The sequence below is a fragment of the Perissodus microlepis genome, chromosome 17 (assembly GCF_051167445.1).
Source record: "Perissodus microlepis isolate ML-2025 ecotype Zambia chromosome 17, ASM5116744v1, whole genome shotgun sequence".
In the NCBI taxonomy this organism is placed as follows: Eukaryota; Metazoa; Chordata; class Actinopteri; order Cichliformes; family Cichlidae; genus Perissodus; species Perissodus microlepis.
In genome coordinates, this window is record NC_140477.1 from 34,863,312 (window position 1) to 34,883,601 (window position 20,290).

The 20,290-nt window shown below is 41.2% G+C and overlaps 1 protein-coding gene across 8 annotated transcripts in view; it reads right to left on the reverse strand.

Annotated features, from left to right (window-relative positions):
- nav3 (neuron navigator 3) overlaps window positions 1-20,290 on the reverse strand; it is a 402,370-nt gene that overhangs the window by 100,084 nt on the left and 281,996 nt on the right. For all 8 annotated transcript variants that reach the window (XM_084911103.1, XM_084911104.1, XM_084911106.1 and 5 more), the window contains 2 exons: window positions 7,966-8,038; window positions 1,532-1,706 (listed from right to left, as the gene is read on the reverse strand). In XM_084911103.1, coding sequence (XP_084767229.1) covers window positions 1,532-1,706; window positions 7,966-8,038 — 248 coding nt within the window. The remainder of the gene's footprint in view (window positions 1-1,531; window positions 1,707-7,965; window positions 8,039-20,290) is intronic.

The following is a 20,290-nucleotide window of genomic DNA, read 5'->3' on the forward strand; positions in this document are numbered from 1 at the left end:
GCCATCTCTACTGACCTCCACTGTGGCCTTCAACATTGAGGCATTATTCACTTATTAGTGCAGAAGAGAGACAGTGAGGGTCTACATGGAAATCATCTGAGACACTTCTTTGGTTGAAACAAATTCTTTCTTGAGATCTAAACTAAAAAAAGACATTGGTGAAATGTGCAGCTTCTGTAATGGCTCATTAAGTGTGTATGTATTGATTCGTCAAGTCTGAAACTAGGTTGACACAGCGATGTGCTTCCAACAATTCACTGTTTTGTGTGTGTGTGTTCAAAAGAGAGAGAGTGAGAGCATTCACCACCTGTTGTGGGGGTGAATAAAGAGGGTGGGAATGGGAGGCAGCTGTGCCCCTAATAACCCCCCTTAACACACGATACACTGACCCCACTGCCACCATCTCCTAACTCAACCAAACACAGTGAAGTCAAAGCTCTCGACAGTATCATCTTACTCACATGCCCACTCCTTAAATACTGAGACTTAATGCTGTTATTGCACTGGTTTAATGCATATACTCTCTCTCTACAGTCACACACTAATAGAAAACATCGCAGCCAAACCGTGTGGCTGTGTAGTAACTCGATCTGGCCGGGGGGAATGCTGCTCATGTGTGGCATCTCAGGCCTTCTTTTAAATGCTGCTGTGTCTATTTACATCACACAAGTACAGGCCTTCTTTGCTTCTGCTGCCTTTTACAGCGCTCATCCCTCTGTAGGCCAACACTTCTGCTGTATAATCCACGTCTTCTTATACTGTATTTCTAAATAAACATACAACAAGCATCGTCATATTAAACACCTCTGGGGTACTCACCTGATGAAAAGCCATGAAACAGTTCTGCAACATCTTTTAGCTTATTATAGCTACCTTATTAGGCAGTACTAAATGATGCTGTCAGCTTTTGCACTGAAGTGCTTATAAAGCAAATGTTTGGCATTTATTTTCTGTCAGGCACAAAAAATGATCAATGATACTCTCACATGTGTTTGTTAAACACAGGCTCACAGGCTTAGATTAGATTTCTGTTCAATGGATGGTCAGATTAGAACCTGAGTCTGGTCTGAGATGTACCTGTGTGCCAAGTCTGGTTTCTCAACTCTGTGAGGAGTGTGTGTTTTGTAGTGAGATCAGAGACTAAGATTTCAATAATTCATTAAGCACTTTGGGTCAGCTTGTGTTGTTTTAAAAAGCTCTACAGTATATAAATCAAATTGAGTTGACTAATGTAGCTTCTTTGCTTTCTGTCAGCTAACTTGCCTCGTCTTACATATGGAGCTGATGCAGCAAAAACCTTAATCATCATCTTTGTATCTTGTTATTCATTTCCTGCACCACAGAGAGGAGGTCACATCCCTCAGTTTTCTGTTTAGAAAAACTATAACAGGACCTAATTGAGCATCTGAAAGTGATAAATCAATGAATATTGCAACATCAAGCATGCATCCCAAACAGGCAGGCAGCAAAAGGGAAGCAAAACAAAGACTGATCTGCATGAAAATCTGTGTCCATGTTTAGTGTAACATACCTGGATTGCATCTCTTGTGATTTGTGGCTGCTGGCAGATGATGCGGTGCTGCTGGTCTGCTGGCTGAGCTCCACCAGGGACTGGTAATACTGCTGCTGTTGCTGTTGCTGCTGTTTGTAGCGTGACAGGATGAAGAAGAGACCCAGGATGCTCTTTAAGTTGCCATTCCTGATTTCTGGAAGGTAAAAATGGATTGTAAGTGTTTGCCGTGTTAGTTATTTAACAATTCCTCCATCATATGGCCATGGACCTACAGAATCAAATTCTCTATGGCTAGAAATGTGACTTCAGTCTCAATCTCAGTCATTGCGAGCGTACACGCAGAGCACACATGTGCGATCTGCCTGCATCCATATATCCTCTAAATCTACCTATGCATTTTCTTGGAATTAAAGTATTTTCTGCAAGTTAAAGTAATCAGCCAAAGATAACATTTTTCCAGAACATGTATTTTGACTTTCAAGCACTATAAAACGAGCATATGCTGATTGTGGAAGAAGAAAAAAACACTCAGGGACAGAGCTCAAGAGCAGCTGTTGTGAAGCAAACGTAAGTATTTAAAAAGAGCAATTACATAAAGATACACAGAGTTATAGAATCAGCACTTCAGTTACTTAACTGTATTTAGTAGGAATGATTAAGGCCACTGCTCAGAAGAAGGTCCAGCTGTTATACTGCAGATCCAAATAAAGCATCTCTAACCCGAGCTACGCACAGCTGGATAATTTAGGAGCGGTGACCAGTAGGGAACTACTACTCTGATGTATTACTGGCACAAGTCTGTTGGCCAAGCAGCCAAAAATATAAAAGAGTTACTTTGTTTATAGTTCTGCTCTCGCCATGAAATAAGGAAGTGACTGGATGTGCTGCTGGGTGAGGGTAGAAGTGACACATTTCTGTGTACTGATGAAGGCAAAACCATTCAAATGCGTGAGATAAAAAGGAAGAATGAACAGTTTGGATTTTATTATCAGAATGACAACTAAAATGAAACAAGCTAGAAAACAGCGGCCCTGATAACCACGTATGAATCACCATATTCATGCTGCAAAATGAGCTCACAGCAGAAAAGAGTAACAAACAACAATAATAAGATAGAATTCACGTTTTGGATATTGGATCTTCAACAAATAGCAGAGCTGCAGATAAAGTAAGTGCTTAAATATGCTGAAGAGGCAACAGAAAGAATCCTCTAATCAATAAGTCTATAGTGTAAATCTTACCCTGAACACTTTTGAGTTAATCTCAGACAAAACTCAAACAGATGCTTCCCTCACAGACTCCCCCCCCCACCCCCACACACACACACACACACACAGACATAGTGCTGAAGTAGGATCCAGTCGGCGAAGAGGAAAAAGAATTGATCACTGGCTAACGCACCCGTTTGTGAAATGGGCTTTTCATACCAAACTCTCAGCGAGAGCTGGCACACAGAGGAATGGGAAGAATGGCAGTGGCTGACACAGGGGTTTTTACTACATTTTTCAATCTGGTGAGGAACAAACATTCCCCCGGCCATCCGTGGCTATGCTGCAGAGGCTGTGAAAGTTAGGGAAGATTAATCTCTTGGGGGCGTTTCCTATTTTCTAACACCCAGAGGTGGTAATATACACTAGGCCTTTGAGAGAATCAGAACAGAAAACGCTTTCTGTGCTTTAGGGAAAATAACGTTGCAGATTCTGCTGCACTGGGACTAAAACTTTTTTGCAACTTGTAAAAAAAAAACCAGCCCCCGCTGAAATGATACTGTTGAGGACAAGAAGCAGAATAATGCTTTATTGATCCAACAGAATAAGTGCTTTTGTGGGAAAACTCAGCAGCTCATTTTCTTTAAAGAAACTTTAACAGGATGCAGGCTTGGGCCAAGGTGACAATACCAACCATGCAGTTCAGCAATGCTAATTTCTATCGCCCTTTTGAGAAGATGTTGTCTTTTCACATGCTTTTAATATTTGGTGGATGATCTAGTTCCTCTTTCAAATTATCATGTAGCAGGTAATTTCCATTTAGACAGGGGATGAGTCCCTTTTCAGGAAGATCTGTTAAAAGAGCCGTGTAACAGCGTTGTCCCCTGCAAATGACTTTAGAGGTTATTGGCAATGACAGACATGTTTTGGAGCCAGCATGACTGCCATGTATACTATGTTCACGGACCAACATTTTATTCTAGTGCAGTGAAACTGTAAATACAGCAATCATTTTGTGAACATGTGCACGACCAAAGGCTGATTTGTCTTCAAAATATTTGTGTTGTTTAGGAAAGCAGGACTAACAGTTGTAACCTAAATTGTCTTTAGAATTTAGGTATGAAGATGAATTCCTGACGTCACTAATCTGCCATGTTTTCAGTTACTTTTCTGGCAAGAGTTCGACACAAATTACTCAGCTTATCATCTGACCAAAGCTCTGTTTGAGTGCCTGCTCAAAATGTGATGTGAAACTCTCCCGGTGAGTCACCTTTTTCTGTCCGTTTAGAGTAAAAAAAAAAGAAGACTGCAGGATTCTATGAGACACTGATGGCAGTTTGGTAAAGCTCCCATTAGACATTTTTTTGTCAGATGTCCATACCCGCTTCATGTCAGCAAGTGTCAGCAGGAGAAATGCTGCTCTGGAGCATTTAAAGAAGAAGTTACTTATTTAATGAAACAGCGAGGCTAGGCAACACAAACACCGTGTCATCACTAATAGCCTGTGTTGCCTCCTTCACTTTTCTCATCAGCAGCTTCTGCCTTCTCTTTACTTCCGTAAGCTTTTTCTAAATAATTGTATTTTCTAATTTTTTTCATGTTTTCCATCATTGCACTGCTTTGTCTTACTACCTTTCCTACCTCTACTTGAAAGGCTTGGGCCCTGCCTTCTGATCAGAGGACAAGTGTGTACCCGTGGTTGATCTTGTCCTAAAGCCACTAATGAAAAGGACTTTAATGTGGTGAGTAGGTCATACTATAGGTTTCCTGGTAGCAGTAGAACCAAAAAGAGCCTGTCTTTTTAATAGCCTCAGTGGGTGAGACCCTGCATTGGAAAGAGCGTTTAATGACCTGCTGTACCCCTCAATACCCCTCAATGTAACCAATTATCAAGTGTAGGAAACATGTGTTTGGGGGCTTTACATCTGCTTTTAAGGGTGGAAATGCTACACTGAACTTCCTGAAGATAATTATCACATTTGAAGAGGTAAAACTTTATGTTGCCGCTTTGAGATATTTTGTGTCCAAAAGGGTCAAGCTTGACCATGTGTTTTAGTGTATGAAGTTTGTCTTTATAACATGTTTAAGTTGACAACACATCAGCATGCTCTCAGTAGCAGTGCAAACATTGGAAGCTGCAATTTCAAACATATTAATAATATTAGTGTAACTAGTATGGATGCTAAGTAGGCTTTAGGTGATGATGGTGTAAGTTGCAACAATGACTGAAATGTATCCTTGCAAAAATGTCAGATTTAGTTAGTCATGAGGATTTATGTCTGGGATCAGTTTCCACATGCATGAAACACTGTGCCAACACATCCGGGAGATCTTAGGTTATTGAATTTTAATTGGAAGTCTTTCTTTGTCTCAAGTCTTTAGTAAAAAAGCCACCATCATCCTCCTCTGTAGTGTGTGGACTCAATTTCATTAAAGCCTATAAGTCCCCTCGGTGAAATGTTTGTATGGGGAATAAAACACTCTTCAATGAGATGACTTTTTCCGGAACTTTGGTTTACAGCCTCCCACCAGTGAGATGCAAGGAGACTTCTGGAATAGTTATTGCAATAAGTAGTTTCTAGGTTCCTGTATGCACATCAAGCCTCCCACTTTATTTTATTCCCACATCTTGTAAAACTATAATAAAGACTGCATATTGCCAGGAAAGCCCTGGGCAAATTCAATTAGACATGAGAGGGCAGACATGGCTGTCTCATTCAAGTCACAAACACAACCAACACATGCTCAATAGAAGAATGACCAAGAGAAGCCAGCAAATGAAATGCATCAGCAACAGCAATGAACAGGGTAACCAAATAGCCCATATATTTACAGACCCACTTTGAAATTCCAAGCCCAGCAAGTCACTTTGCTGTTTTTAGTGTTGTAACTGAGCATGGAGAATTTAGAGCTGTCGGTCAGTGTGTCAGCCTGTTAGGCTATTTCTGCTGCTCGAGATGTCAAGGGCAAGTTCAGCACATTAATATTTAAAGGGAGCAGAAACAACATGGGTCAGAGCAAGCACTGGTCCTTGTAGATGTGCATTTTGTTCAACACTACACACAAAAACAACAAAGCTTCAGTTTTCTTAGACAGTCACTGTTTTCTAACAGTTTTAAATGTAGTCATTGTGAGTATAAACCTTTATGAATATGATATAAACATCCCAATACGTACTGACAGAGAAACTATTAAATGTTCTTTAAGATCTCCGTACTTTGAAACGTAACAATATCGGTTCTCTGATCTCAAGATCTGGACTTGCAGTGAACCTTCTCCTACGTGTGTGTGACGCATCAGATTTCACTTGATGCAGTGCAACCTGCTATATAGTGTAAAAAACTGTTTTAGCACGCTTACATGTTTAAGATCATGAAAAAAATTTTAATGTCCAAAAAAGATAACTCATGTAAATACAAAAAAGCAGTTTTTAAAAGAAGATTTCATTTATTAAGGGGAAAAAAGCTACGCAAACCTACCTTGCCCTATATGAAAAAAGTAATTTCCCCCAAACCTAACTGGCTGAGCAGCAAAAACTGAAATTAGTCTTTCACATCACTGTGGAAGAATTTTGGCCAACTCTTCTTTGCAGCATTTTGTTAATTCAGTAAACCTGAAGGATTTTGGGTAGAAGTCGGCCTGTTTAAAGTCATGCCAAAGCATCACAATCAGATTTTATGTCCTGAATTTTATGTCCAGAACTCCATCTTGTTTTTTTGAGTCGTTCAAACGTGAATATGTGTGTTTCACTGTCCTTCTCCTTGTCTAGCAGAGATCAGAATTCATGTTTTCATCAATGACAGACAGTTGTCCAGTTCCTGAAGAAGCAAAACAGCCTCGTCACACTACCACCACCATGTTTGACTGTTGGTATGATTTTCTCTTTATAAAAAGTTGTGTTAGTTTTATGCATGAATGAAACAGGATGCAAACCTTCCAAAAAGTTTTGCGTTTTACTTGTCAGTCCACAGATTATTTTACCAAAAGTGTTGGGGATCATCAAGTGCTTTTTGCAAAGTGTGTGTGTGTGTGTGTGTGTGTGTGTGGTCAGCTGTGATTTTTGCTTTGGAACTCTTTATGTTGAATCATGATCACTGACCTTCACAGAGACTGTGGGGCCTGCAGTTCTATAGATGTTGTTCTGGGTTCTTTTGTGACCTCCTGGATGAGTCACTGATGCCCTTGGTCACTAATGCCTGTGACTCCTGATATCCTCACCACTGTCCAAAGTTTTCTTCATTTGTGGATAAATGGCCCTCACTTTGTTTCTCTGAAGCCTCAAAACCTTAGAAATTACTTTGTACCCATTTCCAGACTGGGTACATGTTAATGACTTTGTTTTTCATCTGTTCTTAAGTTTCTTTAGATTGTAGCATGATGCGTTTTATTTATTTTATCTTTTATCCTACTTCATTTTCTCAGAAAGGTTCTATTTAGGTGATTTCTTGTTGTGATTCGGTGCTATAAACATTAAATAGAATGGAATTATTCATACCTTGGTGTAGCTTGCAAAATTTAATTCAGTTTTTAAAAAATATGTGCTTAATCACAGTTTATTTATGATTTTTGATTATCTGAAACATGCAAGTGTGACAAATATGCCAAAAAAAGAAAACAGAAATGGCACAAATAAGTTTTCACTGCACTGTATGTGCTGCTTGCTGTACTGAAGACATTTTGACTGCAGTTGTACATACAGATACTTTTTTATGGACCCTTAAGGTGTCCCTGCAGAGTCAAATCAAATGTAAAATGTATTCTTAATATATTGTTTGGAATGTCTAACCCTAGCCTTGTGAGACAGTTTCAGACAATCATTCACTTTGGCATAAGCCGTTCAGAGTAGAATGCTTTATAAGACTGGCGTGTCTTATAAAGCATGTACTGTGTACCCTGATGGTCAGGAGGCAAATCCTGCCCTGCAGTTTTTATCCTCCCACAATCCACTCTGATGCCCTAATGACTGCCTACACTGCCATAGTGAAAGCTGTCATGATACCAGTGTGGTAAATTCCATTACCGTGAAGTACACTCACATGTCTTGGAAACAGGCTTAAACCAGGTTTCTGAAAACATTTGGTACTGTGAAGAAATGGAAACCTACCCACAGAGGATGGGTCGCATTGAAGCCAAATTAATTTTCCAGATTTAGAAATTAGACAAATACAACAGCCACATCTCTCTTCTGCTGCTCCACTGACTTAATTAAGTTTAATCAGGCCTCAAATTTTGTATTATTCCTACCTTCTGCTGAGAGCCCTTGTACATTCACTCCTCTGGCATCCAGGAAACTGAGGCAGGCATCCACATTCTCAATCTGTTGAGAAGATGGCAGACAGTCAGCACAAAGCACAAAGGATGTGATGACACTTAACATTCAATGAGCCTAAATGTCTCGGGGCAGAGGGCTCAGAGGATGGAGCTTATCAGCATTATGACCCATAAAGAACATCATTGTGTGGTTATTACCCGACCCCCGCACAACCCTGGGATCAGGCTGCACGACATACTGACCGCAGTGTGACGCCACCTACACAATCCGCTGCATGTCATGTTCACGGATTCAAGGGGAGACACAAGGCCATATGTACACAGTATGCTGGTAAGTGGTAGAAATACACCCCCAGAGTACTAACATATATACACAAGACACAAAGATATGTGGCACTTTGAAACACACAACCCAACAACAGAGACAAACACAGGAATAAGCGTTCGCATAATTTACACATAAACACAATGACGATAGTACAGTGTGGCCCACGCTCACAGTGTAGGCAACAACTGCCACCTATGTTTCAGCTGTACAAAGGCGCACTGAGGCTGCAGTTATGAGGGGGATTTTTGCCATCCTTGACAGCAGCTAGCGGGTCGCTTCGTTAACATGGTGGCCATCCGCCAATCCCCCTTAATAGGCCTTTTATGATCAGGCCAAAGGTCTTAGCGCTCTACGCAGCGCAGTGTGTCAGGGCCATACAAAGGGCAGGCTGGGCAACTCAGCCAGACGTCCAACGGGCAATGATGATTCATGAGCTGCAATTCCCTGTCAGCCCTCTAAAGCCTGCTAGCTTTTTCTCTCTTTTAAATGTGCGCTTGCTCTGTATTCTTTTCTCTCTTCATTAAAAAGAATCAGGACAATGAGTCATATCTGTACACAGGCTGTTTGGCAACTGCGTTGTCTTCAATGTGTTATGTGTCTTTTAGTAAGGAATCAGCTTAAATGTAACAAGACACGGAACTTGATATTTTAAATGTTGGGGCAGGGCTACAGCGGTCATATGTGGTGAAGCTAAAAAAAAACTCAGAAAAATTGATAAAACATCTCTGTGGATTTTTTCCTCACACAGGTGCAGAGCCCTGGTCTGAGTGCTACTTGAAGCAGTAGTGTCCACAGATTTTTTAACTGTGTCACTCCCTGCAATGCACAAAAGGCTCAATATAAGTGACCTGAGTGAGGAAGTTAAACTTCTCCAATAAAGTAAGATGGATTCAAATCCTACAGATGAAGGCTTGCAGAAAGCCTTCATCTTTTACCATATGAATCATCATGCTGACACAATCGCACATGCAGCTAGAGCACTTAAAATAGTATGATGACACAATTAATTTTATGGTTAATGCTGATTCCATTTACAACAAAACTAATCAGAGATCATTTTTTGGCAGGACATTATGAGGCTTTGGACTGATGGAAAGGATCCTTATGTTCACTGTCAACCTGGCTGTAGAACAAGCATAACAGGATTGTCAGAACTGCTGGAAAAATTAATGGTGATCTAAACTTCACTAGACAAGCTGGATCGTCAGTTTGTCTTAAGGAAAGCCCCATCTATTGTTGAGACAGAGAACACTCTCTTTACTCTGACTTTGAACTAATGCCCTCAGGACGACGTTGTAGGACGCCACAAGCTGGCAAAAAGGATTTAAAAAGAGATCATTTGCGCCAAAAGCAGTAAGTATACTGAATAATAAGATGCTGTGATGTCCACTCAAAGGCTCAAACAGCACCTCAAAAGCCATTGCTGAAGTACAGCAACCACTTAGCAGCCACCTTCTCTCCCAAATATGATGTTTATACTGGTTGTACCAATGGGAGGCTGCATGGGACACAAATTCACAGACGGAGCTTCTCCATCTGCCTGACACAACTTATAACCACCCACGCACAACAAACCCCCTCACATTTCGGTTTTCATATTCTTTCCCCACATGTTGCGCTCAAAGACGAACATGTGTGCTCTGGCGTTAACTTTGTTTGATTCTTCCAGACGCACATTTAGAAGTTTGCATGTTGAGAGACATGTGCGAAGCAGCATTCGTCTCATTACGTCAGTCTAATTAGGTTTGAAGATGTGTGGTGTAGGAGTTCTCGCAGTCTAATGCCTGCCAAAACAAACAGCTTATAGGTACAAAAGATATGCCATCAAAAACATTTGCGAGATAACAGACGTTTTTATCAGCAACTCAACTCAGCGCATTCAGTTGCAAATATTTACAACACAAAGGAGTGCTGTACTACTTTGCATCTTTTCCACAGGCAACGTATGTGTTTGAAGTCTGATTTAATAGCTGATAAAGACAAAAAAGGACCAAACCCATAAACATGCAGTAAATCTCTTTAGTTGGAGACAGATCTGCCAGCTTTTAAAGCATCACAGAAACAAGCCTGTGCTGTTATCCTCTGTGACTTCAAGTGGTCTACCAACTATGAATTCTGAGACTTTTAGACATAACCGCTGTTTGTTTTTAGTCTGCATTAACTGCAAAATGACGTAAACAAGGGGAATAATGATTGAAGGCGTTGATGACGGCTGGAGCATTAATGTTCCACAGGGTCCTGGCGATGTTTAACTGCTAGTTTGGTGGGTGGATTGGCTTTGTGGCATCCTGTAACAGCCTCTAGAGAAACCGACATAATTTATTTTTCCTACACATCCTGGCATCACACAGATCCACATAAGCCATTAAAAGCCATTTGAAAATGGGGCATTATGATGAGGCACACTTTACTAAATCATGAAATACTTTAAGCAGAAAAAGGGGAGCACATATTGAGGGGTGACAGGAGTGCACATGTAAAACACACACACGAGAGGAAGGAGGAATGAGGGGTGCTGTTAAATTTCTGCAATGAATAACTTTGAATTAAGCTACATTTCATTTACAGCGTCACAGTCCGAATCAAAATTCCTGATTTTCTGTAACATGGGCAGCAGGGCAAAGACGACTTATGCAGTTGTTGACAAAGTTTCATCCTTTCTGAGGATGAGGACTCCCTGGTACACCTGTCTTACACTGTCTTGTATAAAATCATTGGATGCTGAGGTAAAGCCAAAGGAACATTGGCTTGTATTACAAAACCCTAACCTGCTATATATGGAGAGAACAGTTTCAAATTTTGTCCATGTGATACAAAGGCCTCTGCAATGATCATATACGTCACAGAAATAATGAAGTGCTCAGATGTCTCTTTGTCATGATGGACTGGTGAAGCCTAAATCCATCTATCAATCTCCTGCTCCCTTCTCCCCTCATCCGTGAACCCAGAGATATTTTAAACTTCTCCATTTGGGGCAGAAACCTGTCCCTGACCCCAAGTGTCAGTGTCCATTCATCCATTCACTTCCGCTTATCCTTTTCAGGGTCACAGGGGGCGCTGGAGCCTATCCCAGCTGTCTTAGGGCTAGAGGCAGGGTACACCCTGGACAGGTCGCCAGACTGTCATTGTCAGTGTTTTTTCCCTTTAATGGCTGACGACCATTGCCTCAAACTCGGAGGTGCTAACTGTCATTGCTGCTGCTGAAAACTGCTCCAGTGAAAGCTAGAGGCCACCATCTGATGAAGTCCGCACAACCACAAGATTTACACAAAGTAGAGATGAGACCAAGGGCCACCAAAGTGGAAGTTTTCTGGCCCTTGTCCCCACTTAGAAATTCTATCCATAGAAATAATGAACAGAATCAGTGACTAAGAGCAGCCCTGGCTCCCCCACTAACATACTTAGGGAAATGTAGCATACCATTTGACTGCCACCCCTCATTGCAGGCAGCCATCATCATATATGTAGTAAGTGTAGATAGCGATTAGTCAATCGGAAACATGCAGATCCTTTATACAGTTGGCACAAAAGTCATTCCAGTTACCAGATTTCCTTATTTCCCCAAACACAGGTGAAGAGTGCAAAGTTTGAATGAGACTTTGTGCCGTATTAGACAGGCTATTAATGTTAAATAAACCAGGTTGAAATACGCCAGACGTTTGCTATCGTGGTGGGGTTTTGAAAGCTCTAAAAGATGTTACAACAAAGGGCTGCTTTTAATGCCGTATCTGTGATGAATGTGGCATTGTTGTGTCATGTGTCATCTTTTTATCCTTAATAGCATCTTAAAATAAAAACAACCACAAAACAAACAAAAAAATGTTCACTTGAGGACTTTATGGCTACTGCTTTTTCATATAAATCAAAACTACACAAACAGTTTAGAGACTTTTTGTCTTGAGGTTTTCTTTCTTCCATTAAAACACCAAAATGTGACCTTGTGAATTTTTCTAACCACAAAATAAAAATAATATTTAATAGTACTTGTGTTAAAAATCTTGTCTTTGCTTAAAATTTTCAGTTTAAACAGCAAAGTTGTAGAAATTCAACTCTACAGTGGTACATTCTCCTATTCTTTCTACTCCAGTAAGACTGTTGGCTACATCTACTGTACATGTTTTCAGTTCAATTCCCCGAAGTCCCATCTTACATATGAAAAGTGAACTGGAGCACATTGGGCCTCTCTAAAAGTATCAAGTGACTGATGTATGATGGTTGGAATTGGAAAGTGTTATCCCTTATATTGCAACTGTCAAATACAAATGAGCCAAACACCTCAATTACCACTTTCTACGGGACAGAAAACAACCTTCTTCAAGACAAGACTGGAAAACCAGGCGTTAGCGCTTTGTAGCCCATGAGCACTGCTAAGTAATTGAAGGGTTTTACTTAAAATGCTACATCTCCACTGGAAAATAAATGCCACCTTACATCCTTCAGTCCGTTTTTCAAAAACACAGATGACTCAAGCTTCACAAACAGAGCCATTTTGTGAAGTTTTGGCATGATTCAGTAGAGTTATAGCTTTTGTTTTTAAACCATTTTATTTTGAAGCCAGTAATCATTATATGAATCCTTATTATTTATTATATATATTTATGTTATTCCACACCTACATGGAAACATAATTGCAATCCTGGCCATCGCAGCACTGGGAGATTTAACAGAGGCTCTTGTTTGTGCGTTGTGTCAGGAGAGTGACGGAATCTCAGGATCTTTATTCACGGTTGCTGTTCACACCCTCGGCTGCAGCTCTGCAGCTCACAGTCGGACATATACCAACAACAACAACCACAACAGTCAGAGCACCAAGTTTATGGCGTTATTTTTGTGCCCTATTCTGAGCGCACGTAAAAAAAATAAATAAATTGAGCGCACGTAAAAAAAATTTGCGCTCACGTAAAAAAAAATTGCAGGTGCAAGTGTTGCATTTTGAGGAGAAATTTATTTTGAGCAAAGAAAAGCTAAATTTGAGTGAACAAAATTCATTGCTGCGTTCAAAAAATGCATTTCAGTGTTTGCTGTTATCCACACACACACAACAGCAGCCCCTCTCGCTCAGTTTTTGCATTTGCGCTCTCAACTTTTCTGCCCGTGTGCGTTCAACGCTTTCTCTACACCGTTATATTTGTGCCACAAAACCAGCCAATCACAGACTTGGATGCAAAAAATCTGATTGGCTGTTCTGGTCTCCAATCAGCTCGAAATGACGAAATGCAATATCCCAGAATGCATTTCGTCCAAAACTCAAACGAGGCAGTGGCGGAGGAACACAGAGTGGCGGAGTTTGAAATATTACTCTTTCTGGGTCACAAAATAAACTTTTAAGATATTTTCATGCGAGAATGGTGCTGTGTAAACTTCAAATACCTGCTCGATTTATCAAGACGTCACATATTTGCATAAGTGCTCTAACATTTTCGGATATGCCTGTTACTCACCAGCTGACCGGGTGGTCACTCGGGTTAAACATAATGTATAAGGCTGAACTGACAAAAAATCGGCCGACTACACCACCAGGTATTAAAGGAAAAACCATAAAGCCTTCGAACTAAAACAAACGCTGTTGTGACAGTGATGTACACTGTCTTGATATCATGACCAGCAGCTTTTACAGCTGTGGCTCCAGCAAACATCAGCTGATACTAGAAAGTAATATTAAATAAATTCTAACAACAGCTGATCAAGCTTGAACGTGCTGCTGTTGTTTAGCGCAACATCCGCTGGTTTCCTCTTTCTGGCGCAAAGTGGGCGATAAACAAGAGAGACGATCAGCTGACTGATCAGTTTCATGATAGAAGTAGCAACAGGAGAGGGAGGGGAGAGAATGAGAGAAGAACAGCTTTGTGTCTTTTTTCATTCTAGCTGAAGTACGGGACCAATCGCGTTCCTTTCCCCCTCAATAAGGATGTATTGTAATTGGTCAAGCCCAGAGTTGATCATGACCAATTGGCTAATCCACCACCTTTCATTGTTTATACCGTTACAAAAACAAACAAACAAACAAACAAACAAACAAACAAACAAACATAAAAATGAAAATGCAAAAACTGAGTGAGAGGGGCTGCTATTGTGTGTGTGTATGGATAATAGCAAACACTGAAATACATTTTGTTCACTCAAATTTAGCTTTTCTTCGCTCAAAATAAATTTCTCCTCAAAATGCAACACTTGCACCTGCATTTTTTTTTTTACGTGCGCTCAGAATAGTGGCACAAAAATAAGGCCATACAAGTTTAAGCCGGAGAGGCGTGATTGCGGATGTGGCCCAGGTGCGTCCGGCCCCCTGCAGCAGCTGCACCGTAGACCACGCCCCGCCACATACCCCCATTGCCCGACTGAGGCCGGGGAACCTTCCCCCCGCGGGAGGAAATCGGGAGAGGCAATCAGCGCCCCCGGCCCCTGGCCCAGCGACAGGGAGGTGTCCATCCGCCCTCGTGTCCAGCGGCGGCGGCGGCGCACCAGTCGCGGCCATGAGCCGAGGCTCCCCGGCGGCTCGGCAGGCGCGCAGGACCGAACAGCACGCTGGCGTCTAGTGGCAGAGAGGCCGGACCGGACAGCACGCCAACCTCCGTCTCCCGCTTGGCAGGTCCTGCCGGCGCGTCAGCCTCGGGTAAGGACGCTGAGATTCTTTTTTTGCCCCAACACGGTAATGAAAGTTGACTGATGAGTTAGGTGTATCCAAATAAATCCTGCAGACACAAACCACTGTGCCATCCTTTTAAGACTTTTCTCTAAAAGACCAAAATCGATACCAACTAGAGCTAAACAAAATTAGCTTTGCCTCAGAAATCCCTGTATCAAAGTTCATCTCTCTTCTTCCAATCACCCCACATGGCAGAAGATAGACTGTTTTTGTACCTATTAATTCCTCTTGGCACATGAAACCTAATGAGGCAGAACTCCTCACTTGTGGAGACAACACATAGTTGTGATACTTTTTACAGCCAGAACATACTTTATTAATCACTGCTGCTTTGAAATCTAAAGGTTTACATGGATAAAAAGCCAACTCTCTGTGCTCTCTAGAGGCCACTTGTAGTCCAAACGTCTAGCAAGCAGAATTAAACATGATTTTTCTTTTCCCCCCCATAAAAAGCCAAGGCCTGAAGGATACTATGGGTTAGAGTGGTTCACCACACATTCAGGATTTAGAGCCACTCAGCCTTTCTTTCAAATAAACCAGTTCTCTTGCTGTCCGTGACCTCTGCATCAACTCCCCTCATCAGATTTAGGGTCTGACACTCCATCTTCCACTGGTGTTGTCCTAAACCCCCATCTTGTCACTGTCAACGCATCCAAAGCAGGCAGCTGCTGACAGACAATGAATCAAAACGGATAAAATGAAACAGAACTTTAGTGTAGCTGATGGGCGAAGGGCAAGCTGGGTTAAAGCATTCTGTCTCATAATCCAGGGATCATCGCTCATCATGTCGAAACCCACAGCAAAGGAACTTTTTCCCCTCATCTGGTACTGGCTGAAGAACCATTTTGTGCAATATTGATCACAACGCCAGTCGCCATAATCCCTTACCCTGTCTGAAATCCTTCTCGGCTGTAGCTGAAGATCTGTGGTTGTTGCTCATTTTTTAAATCACCATAAGAGTGAACCTCACACACCCAGATTTATCCAGCTCACTCAGGCTTACAAAGGTGATGTTTGCATTCACAGCAGAAGCTCTGTGTCATAAAACTTTTCTAACACAAGAAAACCAAACTGAAATCATTCAATTCAAATAGTTCCTGATTTTTATCACATCGTACCTCATATTCCTGTAAATAAAACTATAGCTTTAGCAAAATCCTTTGAAGACAATGCAGCGCTAGCTCAGTCAGCACGTAAACACACATGATGTATAATCAACATGATGTGCGTGCCAGCACAAACCTATATCTATGGATGTCTCAATTAAATATGGTGGCGCATTTTCCAGTGTTTACAGCATCAAATAACTTGGAGGTCTTCCATGTGGCTTTGTGCATCTGCTGCACACACGGGGTGTGTGTCTGCATGTGCGTGAGCGAGCTGCAGAGAGAGAGTGAAAACAAGGCAGACAAAGATGTTTTATGGATAAAAAAAGTCTCTTCATCAATGTCTGGCCTAATCCCTTTAAATCTGTTTTCGCTGTTTGAGTCAAAACTCATTATCGCTTCAGTCAATGATGGAGTAATAAAAAAAATATTACAACAGTGATGCAATGCACACACAAAGATTGCTCCTACTGTCATTTCATCTGTCCCCCTTTATCCGTCTGTTCTCCCTTTTATTTTCTTTCATTTTGGGCACGGCTCAGTCTGAGCTACAGTTGGACAAACTCTAATCGTACATCAGTGACATCAGGAAAGAATCAGCGAGTTCTTTTATTGTGAATGCAAATATCCAAGATCTTCTCCAAAAATGGCTGATCAGCTAAAGAAACAACAAAAAAAATTGTTTATAATCCTATAAACTAAGAAGAGACGAATTTTTAAAAGAAGAGTCAAAAATCTAATCAAAGCAGAGACTAAAATATTCCGAGTTTTAGTCCCAGCTGAAAAGCAGTGGAGTGACATTATTTGGTTAATGGAGCACACCTTTTAAAAATACTGAATGGCATCAAGATAACCAATCTCACTTAACCTCTTCCCAGCTGATGGTTTTGCAAATAACTCTGTCAGTGAGTGACAGAAGAAACAGAAGTATTCTTGTTGTGTAAGAGAGTAAGCAAACACAGAAGAGGGCAGAGGAGCGGAGGGTGTTTGTCACAGACTAGAAGACAAGTATTTCTTGTTGGCTTTTAGGCTGACGCCAGCTATGTCCTTTGTCTTCCTCACATTCACTGTTGCAGTCCTGCTCTAAGAAGGTAAACAGCACCAACATGATGGATAGTATTACTGTTGACAGGTGACAGATTTGTCTGCCAGTCATGGCTGAGGCTGTTTCTCCTGCGAGGGTCAGTGAGGTTAAGATGCTCACTTATTAGGCCTGTGTTTGTATAACCTGCTGAGCAGCAGTGATGCAGGAGTGAAATATGCTGCCATTCACTCACTCTCTCACCCACTCTTTCTGCTCCATCAGCTGAGAGAGAGTTCTGTCCTTCAGTAAAATGCCTCAAAGCTCTGTCTGTAAGCTGCTTCTAACTTGTCACATTCAACGTGTCTGTTTTACTTTATTATGCACACCATATTAGATGTCCTTTCTGTTACTTATCTCATTTAATCCTGTCCTCATTTAAATCATTTCAAATATCTCTAAAGACTGATACATATACCTATTTATGACAACACAATAAAACAACCTATAGAAGAAAAATAATAATGGGAATAATTCATTGGCCTAAAACATATGTAAATGGGTCCCGCTTAGTAAGTTGTGATGCCAGAAGTCTTACAGGAGTCTTAAAAAGCAAGTACCAACAATAAGGCTGTGTTTTTGCTTCTGAACCTAAAATAGTGGTTTGAGAAACTCGTCTCAAGGCTGCAGAAGTCACGCTGGAGCATCTTCTCTCTTCTCACCCGCCATAGAAGATAAAACAGTGCTGCAGATTTTACAGCAGCCTTTCACAGATGTTGAATGTCAGATATGATTTAGTCTGCTGGAGTGGTCAGAATGTGGCCATAAATTTTTACTTTAAATTCCTTGAACTATAACACCACTTACAGCAGGGCCTGTTTTTTTTTTTATTTTTTTGTTTGTTTTTGTTTTCTGTTTCACTGGTTAATAAGGACAAGCACAGTGTGGCTGTTTAGGAACCAAAAGCTGGGTGTACACATTTGTGGTTAAACCCCAATAATCTGCAGAGATGTGACATGTTATAGTAGGTCCTTTGTTGAACAGACTCTGTGATAAATCAGCTGTAATCACAAAGAACTGCTAAGACATTTAAATATTCCCTTGTACAAGCAGTGAGTGGGCACTACTTTTAATTGTGTAAAGCCAGTGGAATAAAAGCATAGGAATCACAAGAAGGAAAATGACTCTCATTCAAAACTACTGCTAAAATCATGAATTTTGACTCTGTAAACACGTGAAACACAGTTTTTACTTTTTCCTTTGCAAGGCTGAGCATACTACAAGCCAGCCACTTTCTGTTCAGGCAGCTAGGAATGAAAATGATGCTTAAGGACCATTTGCAGCAGTGACACATCCAAAGTCATGCAGCCCGTGGCTGGGGAAGGTGCCAAGGGTCACTGAGGGCAGGGAGGTGGGTGAGGGAAGCTACTGTAACAGCACAAGCTGAAGGTTGGCAGTGAGTCATTTGGTATAAACGTACAGAATAAGACAGATCGAAGAGTGACACGAGACAAAAGCATTAAAGAAACCCATGCAAGCAAAAAACAGGTTAAGGACAGGGTGAGTGAGTGAATCGGTAGAGGACAGCTATTCCCAAACTGAAACAATCACAGGGAATACGGGTCGGTCGAGAAGGGTTGCAGCTGGTATTTCACAGTGAAACAAACTGAGGCAGATCAAAGTTTAGCAGTGCTTCACTGTGCCCATTTAACAAGCCAGCTCTTTGCTCCCTTACAGAACATTTGCCGATGCCATTCAGCTATAATGAGTGATTAAAAGCTTCCAATTGAGACAAGTGAGCTTGTAACGAGCCCCAAGGTGCTCCATTTATACCACAACCATGTGAGGGGGTCCGTCGATGCCCAGAAAACAACAGAGAAAAAGACATATGCCACACGGATGCTTCAACACATATAAAGAGCAGAGATAGATAAGCAAATATTGTTCATCAAAGCACAGATGCTGGGGCATTTGGGTCTCAGCACCTGATCCAGTAAAAATTAGATCAAACTTAGACCTTTGGTCCCGAGTTTATTTTTGATTTAGTCATCTTGAAATAGATTGCAGATTTTCACTATTTCACTTATAAAGACATGCTCTTACTAGATTTCTAGTTCTGTGAATGTATACTTTGCTAAAAGCTAAACAATTCCTCAGACGTCCACATGAACACGACAAAATTAGCTCGTTACATAGATGAATTACAAAGATTAGGAAACACCAAAAGATGCCTCTAAAATTATAAGTGGCGCAAATACCCAGAGGTTCAACCCGATATCACAACAAAGCTGTAATAGGCATGCCGGTCCACCGTGTCCATTTCACAGAAGTTGCAGTAAGTTTCAGTGGCAACAGCTGAGGGAGATATTTTATTTCAAGCCAACATGAAAATAATCACAGGAAAGTGTTTAAACAGACATATTAGCTCCCTTGCTTAATGGACTCTGACGATTAAAGGTGTGGACTGTACTTCATGTTTTTTGCTCACTATCGACTTTGTGGCTTTAAATATATCTCCCCCTGCTGGTAGTGCAGCTTCTGCATTCGTATCTGCTTTATATTTTGAAGAGGCAAAGCGTGAAATGGACACGGTGGAGCGGCATCTCTAATACATGTTTTGCTGTGAAACCGTGTTGAGAGGTTTCTATATAAGCTCTGCGTCACGTGTGTGACTTTGTTTTGGCTTTGATGGCCCATCACAGTAGAAGCATGTGTTGCACAGCTGTGTGATGATGATTAGTTAGTTCACTACTGCTAATCAAAATTACAGTAGTGATTTTTCCCACTGATCAATGCCACTCTGAAACACAATATTTCAAATGTAGTTCCAGCAAATGTTAGCTTCTAGTTGAGTGTGCACCCTGTACAGTGATCCTGGGTGCAACCCTCTTGTGAAAAGATTATTACTACTATTATTATTCTTAAAGGTATTACCTCAGCCTTTGATGCAGAAGGTATTTATTGATGTGTTTTAGATGTTTGTCCTATGGGTAAAAAATGAAATGTGAACCCTTCTAGTCACTCTCTACCCACTCTGCCATCAGGGTATACAGACTGAACAATAAGAATGAAATATATTCGGTGTGGATGTAGCTTCAGCAGCTTAAACAGGCCATCTGCCTCCTCCTTTACTCGCTGCCAGTCGCCGGGCATGCAAAATGACATCAGGGATGTTTCAGAAACCCTGAATTCCCATC